This window comes from Lepidochelys kempii, chromosome 1 (assembly GCF_965140265.1).
Source record: "Lepidochelys kempii isolate rLepKem1 chromosome 1, rLepKem1.hap2, whole genome shotgun sequence".
In the NCBI taxonomy this organism is placed as follows: Eukaryota; Metazoa; Chordata; order Testudines; family Cheloniidae; genus Lepidochelys; species Lepidochelys kempii.
The window spans coordinates 129,838,768-129,855,261 of NC_133256.1; the positions used below are offsets into that span (position 1 = coordinate 129,838,768).

Below are 16,494 nucleotides of genomic sequence, written 5' to 3' on the forward strand. Positions count from 1 at the left end.
ATTAAATACACAAGTCTTCAAACATCACAATATTACCTCTCCTTTATATTCCACTGCTTTAATTCCTGCATACACTGGCACAAAACTGCTGGCTAGGAGGACCTAGAGAGGAGAAAAGAAAAAAAGGTGACATAAAATAAATCTGAAAATATTAATATTTTCTTTTGTGTGTCATGTAATCTTCACCAGTCAATACAATAATCATTATTCAACATGTTAGCTCCATCTACTTCACAATAACCATTTAAAAACATATTCATCTCAATATCTGCTATGTACTATATGTCAAAATGCTATTAAGAGTTCAGGACTGTTATTTTAGTTAAATTATAAATAGGAATCTCAGAGAGTGCACATGGTACAAATCAATTATTCTGTCATTGATTTAATAAAGTTTGGTTCAGAAGAATCCGAACTAATTTTAGATTTACTTTATTCTTTCATGTTGCTACAAAATCACAATTTCTTAATATAGATTAAAATCTAAATATATGTAGATTGTAAACAAACTGTGTGTTATTCATAGTTCAATACTGAAAAGTGAAGCTAGAACTGGCGAAAGACAGGCATTTAGCAGATACTTTGACATAGTGTTTTTCTTTCTAATACATCAGTTTTTCTGAATAATAATGCAGTATGATACAAATTGCACTTTTATAAATGATAGCCTTAAAATTCACATATGTATACCATCCACCTAAATTAATACTTTTTCTTTTATTTTTGTGTGCTGAGCTATCACAGAATGACAGCAACAAGTTACTAGTTGAACTTACATTAGGTTAGACTAAATAACCGACTGGATTTTGGCTCTCGTAAAAGTGATACACAAAGATTACACTCACATGTGCAAAAACAACTCAATTTAAAAAAGCAGCCAAAAAATAATATCTTTGTATTCTACTACAATTCTTCGTAATTATTGATGTTTTACTATTACAACCCTTTTCACTGCTAACAGTAGTTACAATCATCAGGGCCAAGTGTTATGGACACATCAAGCATATAACTAGTCAAAAATTACAAGAGCAGAGTAGTTCCCAAGGCAACAGTTTGTAGTTTTCTAGCTTAGAGAAATACACTGCAATGCAGCACACGCCTAGAGAACTAACTCTACACTTTTCAGCACTGGCTACTGTAATAGAGAACATGCATTCACTGCAGATTGCTGTTCACCTATCTTCTCTCCAGAACAAAGGACATAAGTATTCTACTCTATTCTACATAGGTTTTTATACTGCACTCATCACCATAGTATCTGAGTTCCTTCCGGCAGTGCACTAAGCAACGTGACTACACATTTGTCATGTTCAGGTCTCTCATCCACTCTCCAGGGGGAGAAACAAGTGCAGTGGAGTGTCTTGTTTTGGTAGTTTTTTTTTTTTAATATACCTGTTGCTAGATGTTTATATTAGAGAAGGCAAAATAAAAGAAATATGCCTCGCACTTGGAGCAGAAAGTGGAGAAGTCTGTGATGTTCCTTAGTCTTCATTTCACAGTCCTGGACTACCACCCAAGAAAGTTCTACTTCCTGCACAGACAAGCTACACTCTTACTGTCAAGAGTTACATTGTGTCATAGGAATGGAGTTGTTGACATGATCTTTTTGATATCCCAGACCCATACCATGGAGTGCTTTGAGGAGAAGGACTGAAACCCTGAACTTGACACAAAGTTCTATGAGAAACCAGTGGAGGATAGGTCTGATATGCTCACTGTAGGCTGTGCTGCTGAGAAGATGCCCTGTACCGTTTTGTACTAGTTGGGGTTTCCTAAGCGCTGAAGACTTCACACCCAACTATACTGCATTGCTGTAGTCCAGCTGAGAGATGAGGAAGACATCAATAACTGAGGCAAGCTGTTTGCCCACCAGGATAATGCAGTCTCCTAGCCAACCAGAAATGGCAGAAAGCATTACTTGTGGCTTTTGTTATGTGAGAGCTCAGAGTCACTGAGGAATCCAAGAGTACTCCTGGACTACAGACTGAATTGACCAACTGTAGATATGAACCTTCAACCAAAGGAGACTGTAGACTGGAAGCAAACTCATCAAAATACTTTCCTTTGCCCATCTGCACCACCTATTTCATGCTCAGATTCAGTTTCAGACAGCTGAAGTTCTCTGCTTTCTTCTTCAACAAAAATAGCCCACCAATTTTGAATATTGACAGATTTAGCAAGATATTAAAAACTGGCGCTTAAATGATGGCCTTTTAAATTCATACTTTGAGATCTAAACAAGTAGCTGGATTTTAAGCAGCGCCAATCGAATCCAACAGATGCTCAGAAACACAGGGAAAGAAGGAACCCTACCACACATGCCACTGGTTGGCCCATCCACCCCCTATGGATTTTAAATAAAATATTTTCAAATATTAATTGCCTAAAATACAGAAGATTGTATGCAATATTTTAAGAGGTTTTGGGGAAGAACCCCTTCCCCAGCTACCCCAAGAATCCTCATTACTATTTGTTTTCAGATCAGCACACATTCACAATCATGACCAAGTCTACATGGTGGCATTTAGAAGAAAATGTTGGAAAGCACCAGAGATGTGCCCCCTCCCAGCTCGACATACTGTACACATGCACATTTTTTTTTTTGGCAGTGTATAGGCCTGTTTGAACACAAGAACTTCCTTTAGATGTGTCCTTCTCTTCCTCTTATTCTGCTCTGTGACCATGAGATGATACAATGCTACACTGACATCTGACATCAAGACCCATGAAGGCAGTAACCAAATATAGTGAACTCCCTCTACTATCCTGATCTACCTTCAACACTGGTCACCACATGATCTCTTTTTTTTTTAAGTGGGTTTTAGTGAATAAGAGAAAATCGTGAAACAAATATTTAAGAAGACAGCAAAGGGACATACATACGTTTAAGGAATTCTTTTTAGCAAAATTTACAGAAACACAGGGGGCCAAATTCAATAGCACCTTCTTCATCAGGATGGGTTAAGTAAATGTTTTGGGTCAATTTTCTGAGGACCTGTTTAGAGATGAACCCAAGGACCAGCCTGGAAAGAAAGCAGAGCAGGGCCAGGGAATCAATACTCAGCCCAGTAAGAGTCAACCCTGTTGTTTTTATTATTATTGCCATATGGTTAAACCTTTGGTTTGTGAGGGCAGGATTTCCAGGTTAGGACCAGTAACATTATTGCTATGGAGGAAGGATGTTACATGCTAGGGTGTTTACACCCTAGGTCGAGGGCATTATGTAAGAGATTTGCATAGCACCCACTCCCACCTGTCTGCCATGGGCTTTCAAAAAGGGATGACGAGAAGAATTTTTTTTTCTAACTTTGCTTTCAATTAAAGCTTCCAAAACCCTTAAAGACTAACAGGCATGACTGCTATACATTTTTGGAATTACAGCTTTTTGTTGTATCTGCAATGCCTATGTAATGCTGCATATGTATGCTTTGAGTAGCAAATTATTGTCCCATACAGCAATAACGATATCTACTTTAAGTACTTTTTCATCCCATTTTCTCGTTGGAAGGCCATGATTCTTCATGCAGCAGGCATTCTTTTGCCGTGCCTCACCCTGGATTTTCTGTTTCCAGGCTGGGGAGGGGGAGCCGGTAGGAATCAACTCTGCCCCAAATAAGTCTGCATTCTAATCCTAAAGTTTGTTAATTGTGGTCCTTATTTTGTTCCACTCCTGGAAGGTGCTGCATGAAAATTAGGGCTGTCAAATATTTAAAAATTAATTGCAATTAATCACGTGATTAAAAAAATTAATTCCAATTAATCATGGGATTAATCATGCTGTTAAACAGTAACAGAATACCATTTATTTAAATATTTTTGATGTTTTCTGCATTTTCAAATACATTGATTTCAATTACAACACAGAATACAAAGTGTACAGTGCTCACTTTACATTTATTTTTATTACAAATATTCACACTGTAAAAAACAATAGAAATAGTATTTTTCAATTCACCTAATACAATAGTGCAATTTCTTTATCATGGAAGTTGAACTTACAAATGTAGAATTATGTACAAAAAAATAACTGCATTATTATAAAAACTTTAAAGCCTACAAATTTACTTAGTCCTACTTCAGCCAATAGCTTAGAAAAAAAGTTTAGCTATAATTTGCAGGAAATAATGTTGCTTGCTTCTTGTTTACAATGTCACCTGAAAGTGAGAACAGGCGTTCACATGGCACTGTTGTAGCAGGCGTTGCAAGATATTTACGTGCCAGATATGCTAAACATTCTTATGTCCCTTCATGCTTCAACCACCACTCCAGAGGACATGTGTCTATGCTGATGACGCGTTCTGCTTGATAATGATCCAAAACAGTGCAGACCGACGCATGTTCATTTTCATCATTTGAGTCAGATACCACCAGCAGACGGTTGATTTTCTTTTTGGGTGGTTCGGTACTGTAGTTTCCCCATCTGAGTGCTGCTCTTTTAAGACTTCTGAAAACATACTCCACACCTCATCCCTCTCAGATTTTGGTCGGCACTGCAGATTATTAAACCTTGGGTCGAGTGCTGTAGCTATTTTTAGAAATCTCACATTGGTACCTTCCTTTGCATTTTGTCAAATCTGCTGTGAAAGTGTTCTTAAAACGAATGTGTTCTGGGTCATCATCTGAGACAGCTATAACATGAAATATAGGGCAGAATGCAGGTAAAACAGAGCAGGGATGTACAATTCTCCCCCGAGGAGTTCAGTTACAAATTTAATTAACACATTATTTTTTTGAAGAGCATCATCAGCATGGACATATGTCCTGTGGAATGGTGGCCGAAGCATACAAGGGCATATGAATATTTAGCATATCTGGCACGTAAATACCATGCAACGCCAGCTACAAAAGCACCATGCGAATGCCTGTTCTCAGTTTCAGGTGACATTGTAAACAAAAAGAAGGCAGCATTATCTCCCATAAATGTAAACTGGTTTGTCTTAGTGATTGGTTGAACAAGAAGTAAGACTGAGTGGACTTCTAGATTTTTTTTGTTCCATAACTGCACTCAAAACCAAAACAATTTAAACTTTAGAGCCTACATCTGTAAGTTACACGTTCTCGATAAAGAGACTGCACTACAATCCTTGTATAAGGTAACTTGAAAAATGCTATTTCTTTTGTTTATCATTTTTACAGTGCAAATATTTGTAATACAAATAATATAACGTGGGCATTGTACACTTGGTATTGTGTTGTAATATATATTTGAAAACACAGAAAAACATCCAAAATATTTAATGCATTTTAATTGGTATTCTATTGTTTAACAGTGTAATTAATCACAATTAATTTTTTTTGAGTTAATGGCATGAGTTAACTGCAATTAATTGACAGCCCTAAGGAAAATGTTTTATGGAACAGGAATTCAAGACAATGTTTTAGCTTTCTGGGTAGAGAGAACTTTCTGAGACCCCCCTGGTAGCTTACTAAACCTCTACACTCACCAATGGGCTGCTAAGTCACTGTGATGTGGGTGTACCCCACACAGGGCCTGAAGGGGTTACTGTTGGCCTGAGGCTAACTAACATACCCGGCAGCACCTTGTGAGAGAGACAGCCAGGCTTAATTGATGATGAAACCCAGCTGGGGAGGGGCTGGGTGGTGATTAAAAAGCCAGGAAATTTGAAACAGAAGAGGGCTGCAGGAAGAGAGTCTGCAATCACTCTCTGGAGAATAGAAGAGTGCAGGGAAGCATCAAGGACTCTAAGGCCTGGTCTACACTGGGGGGGAGGGAAATCAATCTAAGATACGCAACTTCAGCTACGAGAAAGCATAGCTGAAGTCGACATATCTTAGATCGACTTAGAATCACTTACTTTGCATCCTCGCGGCACAGGATCGACAGCTGCCGCTCCCCCGTCGACTCCGCTTCCGCCTCTTGCCATGGTGGAGTTCTGGAGTCGACGGCAGAGAGATCCCCAATAGATCGATCACTACCCACTGATCCATGGCCTAAGGGAGCAGACTTTGGCTGTGAGCTGGAACCTAGAGAAGAGGGAGGGCCGGGGCTCCCCTACCAGCCATTAAGGAAGTTGGGGTGAAAGCCCTTGAGGTAAGGGGCATAAAGAACCCAGAGACAGATGGCAAACTGGTTGTAAAGTCACTGGATTACAGTTAGGTTGGATTCTCTGTTTACCTAGATAGGGTGGAGTAAAGCTTGACCTCGCTGGAAGGCCAAATTTTGGGAACAGAGACCACTACACTGACAGAGCGACTGTCAGCAAGGGGTACTATATGGGGAAAGAGCTTCTGTATCATGCCTGGCCACAAGAAAGCAATCGTGTAGCAAGTGAACCCCTTCACAATCACCAGGTCCACTGCATACACTGATGGGACCCTACCACTTGCAAGGAAAATTACTTTTTTTCCCCATTCTCGTATTTCTGAAATATTAGAGCGCTTCCCTTGCATGAAACAAAGTCTAAGCCAGTACTGGTAAATATCCCTGAAATATGACTTTAACCCACCATCTCTCAGCTAGATCCAACTTTTTTCTTTTAATTAAAGTAAAATCAATGTTACTTACCACAGTGTGTGTGTGCACAAGGCTCCCAATGGTAGACAAGAAAATGATTATACGTGAGAATTCATGAAGGAATGATATATAAGCATTCCAAAATATTGCAAATTGTGTGGTTGTGTACAGAAAGAAAGCAAAATGAGGAGATTCTCTTCCTTCCCCCAATGGCAATATAATTAATTTACTGTTTCATTCCATTGGCAGGCACTTTCTCACCTGCTGGGCCAAGCCTCTCACCTAGAACTCTGAGTGTCACAATTAGCCAGCAACGGGATCAGGAGGAGGACCAAGGAGGAGCAAACAGCACCTTGCTTTTAGGAAAACTAAGCAGGAGAGAGGCACACTCCATGAGGAGAGACAGCTCCAGAAGCTCCTGGATAAAGAGGGTGAACAGGGAGCAGGACCAAGGGCTCATGACCAGAATGATGAATATGTGCACCAGCAGCATGGTTCAGCAAGCTCTTGTGCTGCTCCACAGCCACTTCATGGCACAGTTCAAGCACCAATCCATGTGCCAGCTACAATGTCTGTAGCTGCATAGATACATGTAGACATTACAGGTCATGACTCAGAATGGTTGGGCAGTGGAGTTTGGAAGGGATGGTGAGAGAAATCACAGACAGGATTTCTCTTCTAAAATACTGACAGTTTTATGTTTGAGAGAGAGAGAGCAAGACCCCTGCCCAACAGATGTACCCCATCTCTGAGAAACAGGGAGGTGGCAGAGCTTGCAGTTTTTCTTTGCCATACAGTAAGTATTTTCAGTCAGCCATAAACCCTCCAATTTCCTGATTTAATGTTCTACCAACACTTATTAATATTAATCATATGGTCACTGTAGCAGTTATTCAAACACTCAGCCAACTCAGAGAAACCAATCACTGCTGCTGGACACAAATCTATGATGCAGTCTTAATCCGCTCTTAATATAACATATGAAATGCACATCAGGAATAAGACGCAGATCATTGTCTCCCAAGGTCAGGGGTGGGCAAACTACGGCCTGTGGGCTGGATCCGGCCCACCAGCCACTTTAATCCGGTGCTCGAGCTCCCGCTGGGGAGCGGGGTCTGGGGCTTGCCCCACTCCGGAGCTCCAGCTGGGAAGCAGGGTCGGGGGCCACTCCCGGAAGCAACGGCATGTCCCCCCTCTGGCTCTGCATGCTGCTCCCATCCCAAGCACTGTCCCTGCAGCTCCCATTGGCCGGGAATCACAGCCAATGGGAGCTGCAGGGGTGGTACCTGCAGATGGGTCAGCACGCAGCAGAGCTGCCTGCCCGCGCCTCTGCCTAGGAGACAGAGGGGGGACATGCTGCTGCTTCCTGAAGTCACTTGAAGTAAGCACCACCTGAGCCTGCACCCTGAGCCACGTCCCCATGCCCCAACCCCCTACCCCAGCCCTGATACCCCTCACGCCCTCCAAATCCCTCAGTCCCAGCCCAGAGCACCCTTCTGCACCCCAAACTCCTCATCCTCAGCCCCACACCAGAGCTCACACCCCCAGCCGGAGCCCTCCCCCCCATTCCCCATGCCCCAGCCAAGAGCCCCCTCCCACACCTTGAACTCCTCATTTCTGGCCCCACCCCAGAGCCTGCACCCCCAGCCACAGTCCTCGCCCCAACTCCAATTTCATAAGCATTCATGGCCTGCCATACAATTTCTATAGCCAGATGTGGCCCTTGGGCCAAAATGTTTGCCCACCCCTGCTCTAGGTAGGTCACAACCTGTTAAGCCATCAGTTAGATGCGTCAGAGTGGGCAAAACATGATGCCAACACAGGCCACCTCTCTCCACTCCCATCCTGTGTGTCTTTGGAAACACCGCATAAATCTGCGCTGAGATCAAGAAGTAGCAATTACCAGCCACATTCTCCTCCCTATTCTCAGAAACTGGTAAAACAGCTTTTCTCAGACAATCCAAGGCTTTCCAACACATCCTCATTTCCCCGCTCCCTCAAGAGCAGCAATCCCTCTCCTGTCCTCCTACCACAAAGTCCTCTGTACCTGGTTCCTCCCCACTTGATATAACCAAAATTTTGGTTAGACCAGCCTGCAAATAACATGAGTTATTAAATCTTTACTGCACAGAAACATCAGTGGGTGTTCACGAACGGCAATGGCATTGGCACATTCCCTCCAACCCATCAGGCATGCATGAAGCGGCTTCACAGAAACCGTCATGTTTTTTCTTCTTTATTGGTGCTTACGCACTGTAATCCTATTAGACTGCACAAGCAAATAAGTGAACCTGTTCTTAAACATCATTCACTGGAGTCCCTCAGAAACTTATTGGGTGCCGTACAGTACCTTGGGTAAAACTAGACTCACTGCAGCCCCAAAACCCTCTGACGCCTTATTTACCCATTCCTCTGCTCCCTAATACTCCTCTCCTCCTGCTCTAGGAAGCAGTCACCTGTCTATTCCCCCCCTCACCCTCCGCCCCAAACACTTGGATTACTCGCAATAAAATTGCCACCCATGACTCAAATTAACACATTTAAGGATAAGATAATCACAAGGTTTCTGTGAAGCCGCTTCATGCATGGCTGGGTAGTTCGAGGGAGTGTACCAATGCCACTGCCGTGAGTGAACACCCACTGATGTTTCTGTGCAGTAAAGATTTAATAACTCATGTTGTTTGTGACCAGTTGTTTCTGTTAAAATATAACATGCTTCTATTTTATGGGGAGGTTTATTATGAACACAGCAGAATAATAAAGAGGCTGGTCAACCTCCAGCCACTCAGTCCAAAACTCCTTTTATCTTAGTGGAGGCTTGTGGTTAGCTCACCCTTAAATGTGTTAATTAAAGAGTGAGCTCACAGCCATCTATCTCCACAGGGCCTGTGATTCCTCCAGTCATTGGTATTTCTCAGTTTAACAGTACAAGGCAGAAGAAAGAAATAACTATTTTTTATTTTGGGGAAAGTGAGGTATGGGATGGTGCAGGAGTGCAACAGAGCCCATCTGGCCAAGTGTAGCACAGCCCTAGGGCTTACCGAGCCTGGGCTGAGTGTCCAAAGTGCACAGGAGTTTGACAAACTTTTCTTGAGTTCCAAGTCTGCCAAGGGGTTGGTATGGGAACCCGTGCCCGCCCACTCCACTGGGTTCCAGCTCAGGGCCTTCAAGTCAGGTAAGCAAAATCAGGATTCTTCGACTCTGACAATGCCCTGATCTTTTTCCTACCTTTCCCTGGATCTTTGCAGGCTCCCCACCCTGTCGATCAGTTAATCCGCTCCTGGACTGTTGTTTCTGGGAAGCTCTTTAGTAGTTTGCTGTCAGGAGCTTTTATCTTCAGCCTGCTCACTTCTCTGGTAACTGTCCCGCCACTCTGCCACCCAGCTCTTTTATCCTCCCAGCTGCTTCAAGGCTTCCAATCGGTAGCAGCCTGCAGTGCCTGTATTAATTCTTTGGTTGCTGGGCCAGTATGGGATTCATTCACCCCATGACAGGGGGTTTCTTTCACTCAGGAACCACTCAGTCAAATGACCCCAAATTTTGATTACAATGTTATCCTGCATCCCCATGACACAAACCTAATTTCAAAGCAATCTGAGTAACCAATCAGATTTGAAAGCACTTACAGTGTTGATAAGTGAAAAGTAATGCACATTGGAAAAAATAATCCCAACTATACATACAAAATGACTGGCTCTAAATTAGCTGTTACTACTCAAGAAAGATCTTGGCAGTCACTGTGAATAGTTCTCTGAAAACACCCGCTCAATGTGCAGAACTAGTCAAAAAAGCTAAACGTCTTAGGAACCATTAGAAAGTGATAAATGATAAAACAGAAAATATCACAATGCCACTATAAAAATCCATGGTATCCCCACACCTAAATAATTAATGCAATTCTGGTTGTCCCATCTCAAAAAAAGATATATTAAAATTTGAAAAGTACAGAGAAGGGCAACCAAAATTATTAGTGATATGGAGCAGCTCCATATAAGGAGAGATTTAAAAAACTGTGATTGTTCAAGCTTAGAAAAAAGAAGACTGAGGAGTGATATAATTGATGTGTATAAAATCATGAATGGTATAAAGGCAGTGAATAGGGAAGTATTATTTATGCCTTCACATAACACATAAACTAGGGGTCACCTGATGAAATTAACAGGCAGCAGCTTTAAAAGAAACAAAAGTACTTGTTCCCATAATGCACACTCAACCCAAGTAAGTTATTGCCATGGGTTGTTGTGAAGGCCAAAACTATAACTGGGTTCAAAAAATAATTAGGTGAGTTCATGGAGGATATGTCCCTCAATGGCTATTAGCCAAGATGTGCAGGGATGCAACCTCATGCTCTGGGTGTCCCTAAACCAGAAGATGGCACTGGATGACAGAAATGGTTCACCTGATAAATTGCTCTGTTCTGTGCATTCCCTCTGAAGCATCTGGCACTGGCCACTGTCAGAGACAGGACACTGTGTTAGATGGACCATTGGTCTCACCCAGTATGGCCATTCTTATGTACAAGAGTTGAGCTTTAAAGCCCATAAAATGGCAGGAATGTAAATCTTGTAGGCATTTTTCTGTATTGTTGTATGCAGTCTGTAAATAATGTACATTTTCTTAAATACTGTTCTCAGTTTGGGTCTCACAAAGATTTAGTGGGTGCTACACACAACTTTGGGTAAAACTCAACAGACTGAGACCATTTGATCTGCATCACATCAATAGTTTGAGCTCCTGCTCTGTACAAAAACATACTATCTAGAAACTTTTTGAAAAATGGCTAGTTTTTTTCAGGGTTTGTATCTCTGGAACTCCTAGCCCAAATTTGGGTCACTACCCTTATCCTGCACCATCATGAGGCACACCAAATTTGAAAGGAATCTGATTAAGCATGTTGATTTTAGAAGACTTAAAAACATTGACCTTTAAACAGAAGTTGTGACACAACCTTAACTATAGTGGTGCTGCTGTGCTACTATATTTTTGCTTGCCTTGGTTATGTGGGCAGTCCCACTGAAGTCAGTGAGATTACTCAAATGAGTAAAAGGAATAGGATTTAATCAAATTACAAAAATAATAAAAAAAAAAAAGATGTCCCAGACTTTGGGAGACAGGCATGCATTTTCATTTACAGAAGTGATATGCAACTTTGTTACCTTAATGAGGTCCTCCCTGGAGGAAAAATTTGAAACCAAATAATTTTTTCCATTTTTAGTGTTGGTGATTGATACAAAGAGACGATTCTCTGCTATCTCATGAGCATTAGAAGGAAGAAAAGACTCTATACCTGCCCTGTAATAAAGAAAATGATTAACATTATTCACCATTAATTATTGAACAGCTTATAAATATTTCAGAAGTGGAAGAAAGCTGAGCTTTCCATAGTACAAATAGCCTTCTATACTTTCTCACTATTTTCACGAATTTTGAGTTTTATATAGAATTGAACTTAGAAAAGTTCATTAAGATACATACCTAAGTCGTGTCATGAAATCATAACCTGGTGTCACTGCACCAAAGTACAGTTTTCTAATTTCCTCTGCAAAGTTATAGGTAAACACTTCGCATTCCTGAAAATTAAAATGCTTGGTATGAAAGGTTATGTAGTTATTAAAAACCATGTCCACCTGAATAACACCAAATGTTAATTATAAATAATTGTAGTGTAATGGTTTATCCATAGCATATTAATTGATGAGCATTTACTTTACCAAAAAGGAATTACAAGATAACTGATGAAGTCTATGTCTGCTCACGTCCCATTACAGACAAACCAGATGTGAATAAGACAAATTAATTACTTCTCCACACCACACCATCTCACTTGTGTATACCACATGGGAAAAAATGTGAAAGAAAGTTTTATATATTTATATATTCATAGAAAATAAACAGCATACCTTACGGATTTTTTCTTTCACCTGATATATATATGTGTGTGTATATATATATATATATATATATATATATAAAAATCCAAAAGGTATGCTGTTTATTTTCTATGAATATCACCCATTAGATGAGGAATCCGCTGACATGTAACATTGCAGAAGTTAGCTTTTATATCAGGGAATTTCAATGGAAAGCGACATCTTAAAATTCACTTAACCAATAAAGATACAGTTGAGGTATTTCACTACAGCTGTATAAAAAGAAAGATTGAAAAGGTATTTAAAGGCTCCTCCCTCACTGATGCAAAAGCAAAATTTCTGCAGTTGTTGGGAAAATTAACAAGCACTGGTGACAACTGAAGTGGGTAGGCAAAACTGACAGATAAAAGACATTCTGAGAGTAAATCTTCAGTAAATACAAGCAATTTACATTGGAATAAAGGTAATATTGCATCTGATCCACAAGGGCCAGTTCTCTGAAGCTGCTGAACACAATTACTTTATGTACAGTAAATATATTTTTGTGACAACATATTAAATTCATATTTACTTGCAAGTATGGAATATACTGCTATCTCTCACCATTTTATTGAGAAGTCTTGCAACATCTAGTGTTTTTCTTAAAGTTCCAGGTCCTGATGTCATGTTATAAAGGTAAGAATATCAATTTTTTAAAAAAAAACCCTAAGTTTCCAAACCTCATTGTTGCAGATCAAAGCTTAGAAATATGAACCCTAAAATGTCAGAAGCTCAACTGTCAGAAGGCAAATAAAAAGAACCCAATATTTATTTGCTTTTAAGATGATTTTCAGAGGGTCTAACTTTGGACTTTGAATGCTTGAGATTAGCAAAACTGTATTTGTATGAATTCCTATACCATTTTGTGAAAAGAGTTATTCCAGTTCTAGTGTCTCGAAGAACCTGCTATCCAGTTTTCAAAACTGGTTTTCAAGAGACATGTTGTACCTAAATGTACTTTAAGTGTTCAGTTGTATATTAGAGTGGTCTATAAATAGCTTAGAGTTTTTTGGTTAATAGCTTTCTGCATGATGAAATACTAAATTTGTTGCAATAAATAAATAAATTAAAAATAGAGTCTTGGATCAACCATTTGGAGACATCTGGTTACAGGGATTTTTGTTCGTTTTTTTGGGTAACATGTTATAAAATCAGTGCTCAGAAAAGGTAAAGATTGACAGCCCTGAAAACAGAAGGCATGCTATCCACAGAAGAGATATATACCATTGGCAGCAGTAAAACTTTCCCATACCTTGCATGTGTCTTAAATCTGGCCCACCTAAGTGCCCGAGGAAAATTTAGTCTCCCTACTCAGGCTCTCTGTATAGACTGGCAACATATGTGTGAATTAAATGCCAACTGTGATAGATTTGTACTAGAAACAAATCTTCACTATAACATGTCTGAGACCAACTTATTTCTCACAGGTCAAACAGATATCAGATAGGAACTACTGACAAATTGCGCTCTATAGGGCATTACCAATTCCAAATCACCTGTTCATTTCAAGTGAATAAGTGTGGACACACTATGTATTACAGGCTATTGTTTTGTATGACAGGATCTAGTCATAATAAGAATTATTCACTTTTGCCATCAAAAAGAACATCTCCTGTTGACAACTACTCAAAGTTATGGTCATAAGATATTAAACTATTCAAAAGCATCAGTGTGACTTAGGAGCCTAAGTTCCATTTGCAAAAGTGACTTAGTATTGATATGCCTAAAGATGCAGAAACTAATGAAAGTTAAGTGCTTAACCTGCTTAGGAACTTTTGAAAATCACATTTGGCACGTGTCACATCCCAAGTGAGTGCCCTAACCACTGGGCTAAAGCTTACAAGGGAGCTAAGCCACCACCACTTCTTCACTACCAAAGTTGTGAATCTAGTCCTCCTTTCCTTTGTTTTAATCAAAAAGCCTGAAAGTAAAATGAAATTTTTGGGTCGAAATGTTTTGTTTTGACATTCCTGGAATATTTTGATTTGTAGGAAGTTTTCAAAAAACATTTTCCCTTCAATGCAAAACAAAACTTTTTTTTCATTTTTTTTTTAATTTTACAGCAAACTGAAAAAATCCATTATTCACCAAGCACTAATTACAGCTCACCTCACTTTTAGACTCTCTCCTCAGATTCAGAAACCCACACAAGATCTCTGTAATCAGGGGTGGGAGAAAGTCCTAATTATTTGTCTAACTTAGCCATATTTGAAAAAAAACCTAACTTGTCTAACAAAGTTGCTTTTATGGATATCAAATATGTCTATGTTGGAATGTTCTTTGTAACATTCTTTGTTCATGGTTTGGCTCAGTTGGAATTTTTTGCTAATGGTAAGAATATAGAATTACAGTGACAGAAAAGTTGAACAGAAATTTCAATAGAAATGCAACATTTGAATGAAACACATTCTATCCACAAGACTGAACTGTCTTTGGGTAACATCCATGTAAATTAAGAGATACAGTAGAACCTTGAGTTATGAACATCTCAGGAATGGAGGTTGCTCATAACTCTGAAACATTTGTAATTCTGAACAAAGTGTTATAGTTGTTCTCTGAAAAGTTTATAACTTAATACAGCTTTGAAACTTTACTATGCAGAAGAAAAATGCTGCTTTCCCTTTATTTTTTCATAGTTTATGTTTAACACAGTACTGTACTGCATTTGCCTTATTTTTTCGTCTCTGCTGCTGCTTGATTGCGTACTTCCGGTTCCAAATGAGGTTTGTGGCTGACTGGTCAGTTCGTAATTTTGGTGTTCGTAACTCTGAGGTTCTACTGTATTATTTTGTCCACTGGAGGGCTCACATAATTTTCCATTCGTGCAACAGAAACAGAATGATGAAAAAGTTAATTTTTAAAAATGTAAAGAAAGGCTAGAGACCTCAAATAGTGTTCTCTAATTCATATAATGATATCTGTACATGCAAAATTTCATTAATATCAGACAATGTAATATGTACTTTATTTCAATAAAAGAGCAAAACCAAAACTTTTGGGCTTGTGCTGGTAGTCAGTGAATGATCATTTAGTTTCATTTTTACATTTTGGGTTGGATTCTCCAGTCTACTAAGGCCACTTTGGGCTGCATAAGAAGTGCAAAGTGGCCTTCAAGCAGCCGAGGTAGTGGAGAATTGCTGCTGCAGAGAACTCTCCATCAGAAAGCTCTGCTGCTCCACTCTCTCTCCCTCACCACTTCCAGCCTAAGGAGGAGGGGATATTTTGGAGGGGTAAAGCCTGGGTGGGACAGGTAGGGGGAATGGCAGAGCTCTGCCATGCATCATCCTCCATTGGTGTAAGTTCACAGCGACAGCCCGAAATTGAGCAGGGCTACTTGGCCCTGAATCAGAAAGCCATAACTGGCTTCCTGCAAACATGCCCTCAATCATCCACTCTTTACTCCACCCAATCAGACCTTGGACAAAATAGAGAATCAAAGCCTGTAACTGTATGCGCTAATATCAATCAATTAAGAAAGCACCTGTAAGTTCCTTATATCTCCTTCCTTACAAGGACAGCAGTGCATGCTTACTGAACAGTGTCTGCAGTTGGCTGTGACTGTCAGCCTAGGACAGAAACTGATTACCACTCTACAGCAAACTTTAATAAATTAAAAGCATATCACCAGCAAAAATCTCACTCATCACTTCCCTCATATTGTCCCCTAAACCCAGGTTTCTCAACCTTTTTCTTTCTCAGCCCCTTCTGCCCCCAACATGCTACAAAAACTCCAGAGTCTGGGTGGTGGTGGTAAGGATTGGGGGCTCTGGGCTTCAGGTTCTTCCATCTGGGCTTCTGCCCTGCAGGACATCGGGGCTCCGGCCCCTGGGCACGGACCTCGGGCATAGGTGAAGTTTGACTTCTATTTGGGGTGGGAGTGGGGCAGAGCCAGCAGGGCTCAGGAAGGGAGCACCAACTCCATCCCCAACTCACCTCGGCAGACCACCCAGCTTGTCTGGGTTGGGGGAGGCGCAACCAAAAATTATAACTGAAAGGGTAAGGGGTTCAGCTCAAAAAGTTTGAAAACTGCTCAGGGTGCAGGGAGAGGGGTTCTAGGGGCTGTGCCAAGAGACACACACACACCACTACTGTCGCTGCTCCCCGAAGGCT

At 40.5% G+C, this 16,494-nt stretch overlaps 1 protein-coding gene across 8 annotated transcripts in view; it reads right to left on the reverse strand.

The window, feature by feature from the left end:
- Window positions 1–16,494, reverse strand: part of PNPLA4 (patatin like domain 4, phospholipase and triacylglycerol lipase) — a 42,510-nt gene that overhangs the window by 11,246 nt on the left and 14,770 nt on the right. For 7 of the 8 annotated variants that reach the window (XM_073354407.1, XM_073354474.1, XM_073354418.1 and 4 more), the window contains 3 exons: window positions 11,951–12,045; window positions 11,632–11,767; window positions 37–102 (listed from right to left, as the gene is read on the reverse strand). In XM_073354407.1, coding sequence (XP_073210508.1) covers window positions 37–102; window positions 11,632–11,767; window positions 11,951–12,045 — 297 coding nt within the window. Of the gene's footprint in view, window positions 1–36; window positions 103–11,631; window positions 11,768–11,950; window positions 12,046–12,948; window positions 12,971–16,494 lie in introns of those variants that run through there. The other variant, XM_073354465.1, reaches the window with a different exon arrangement.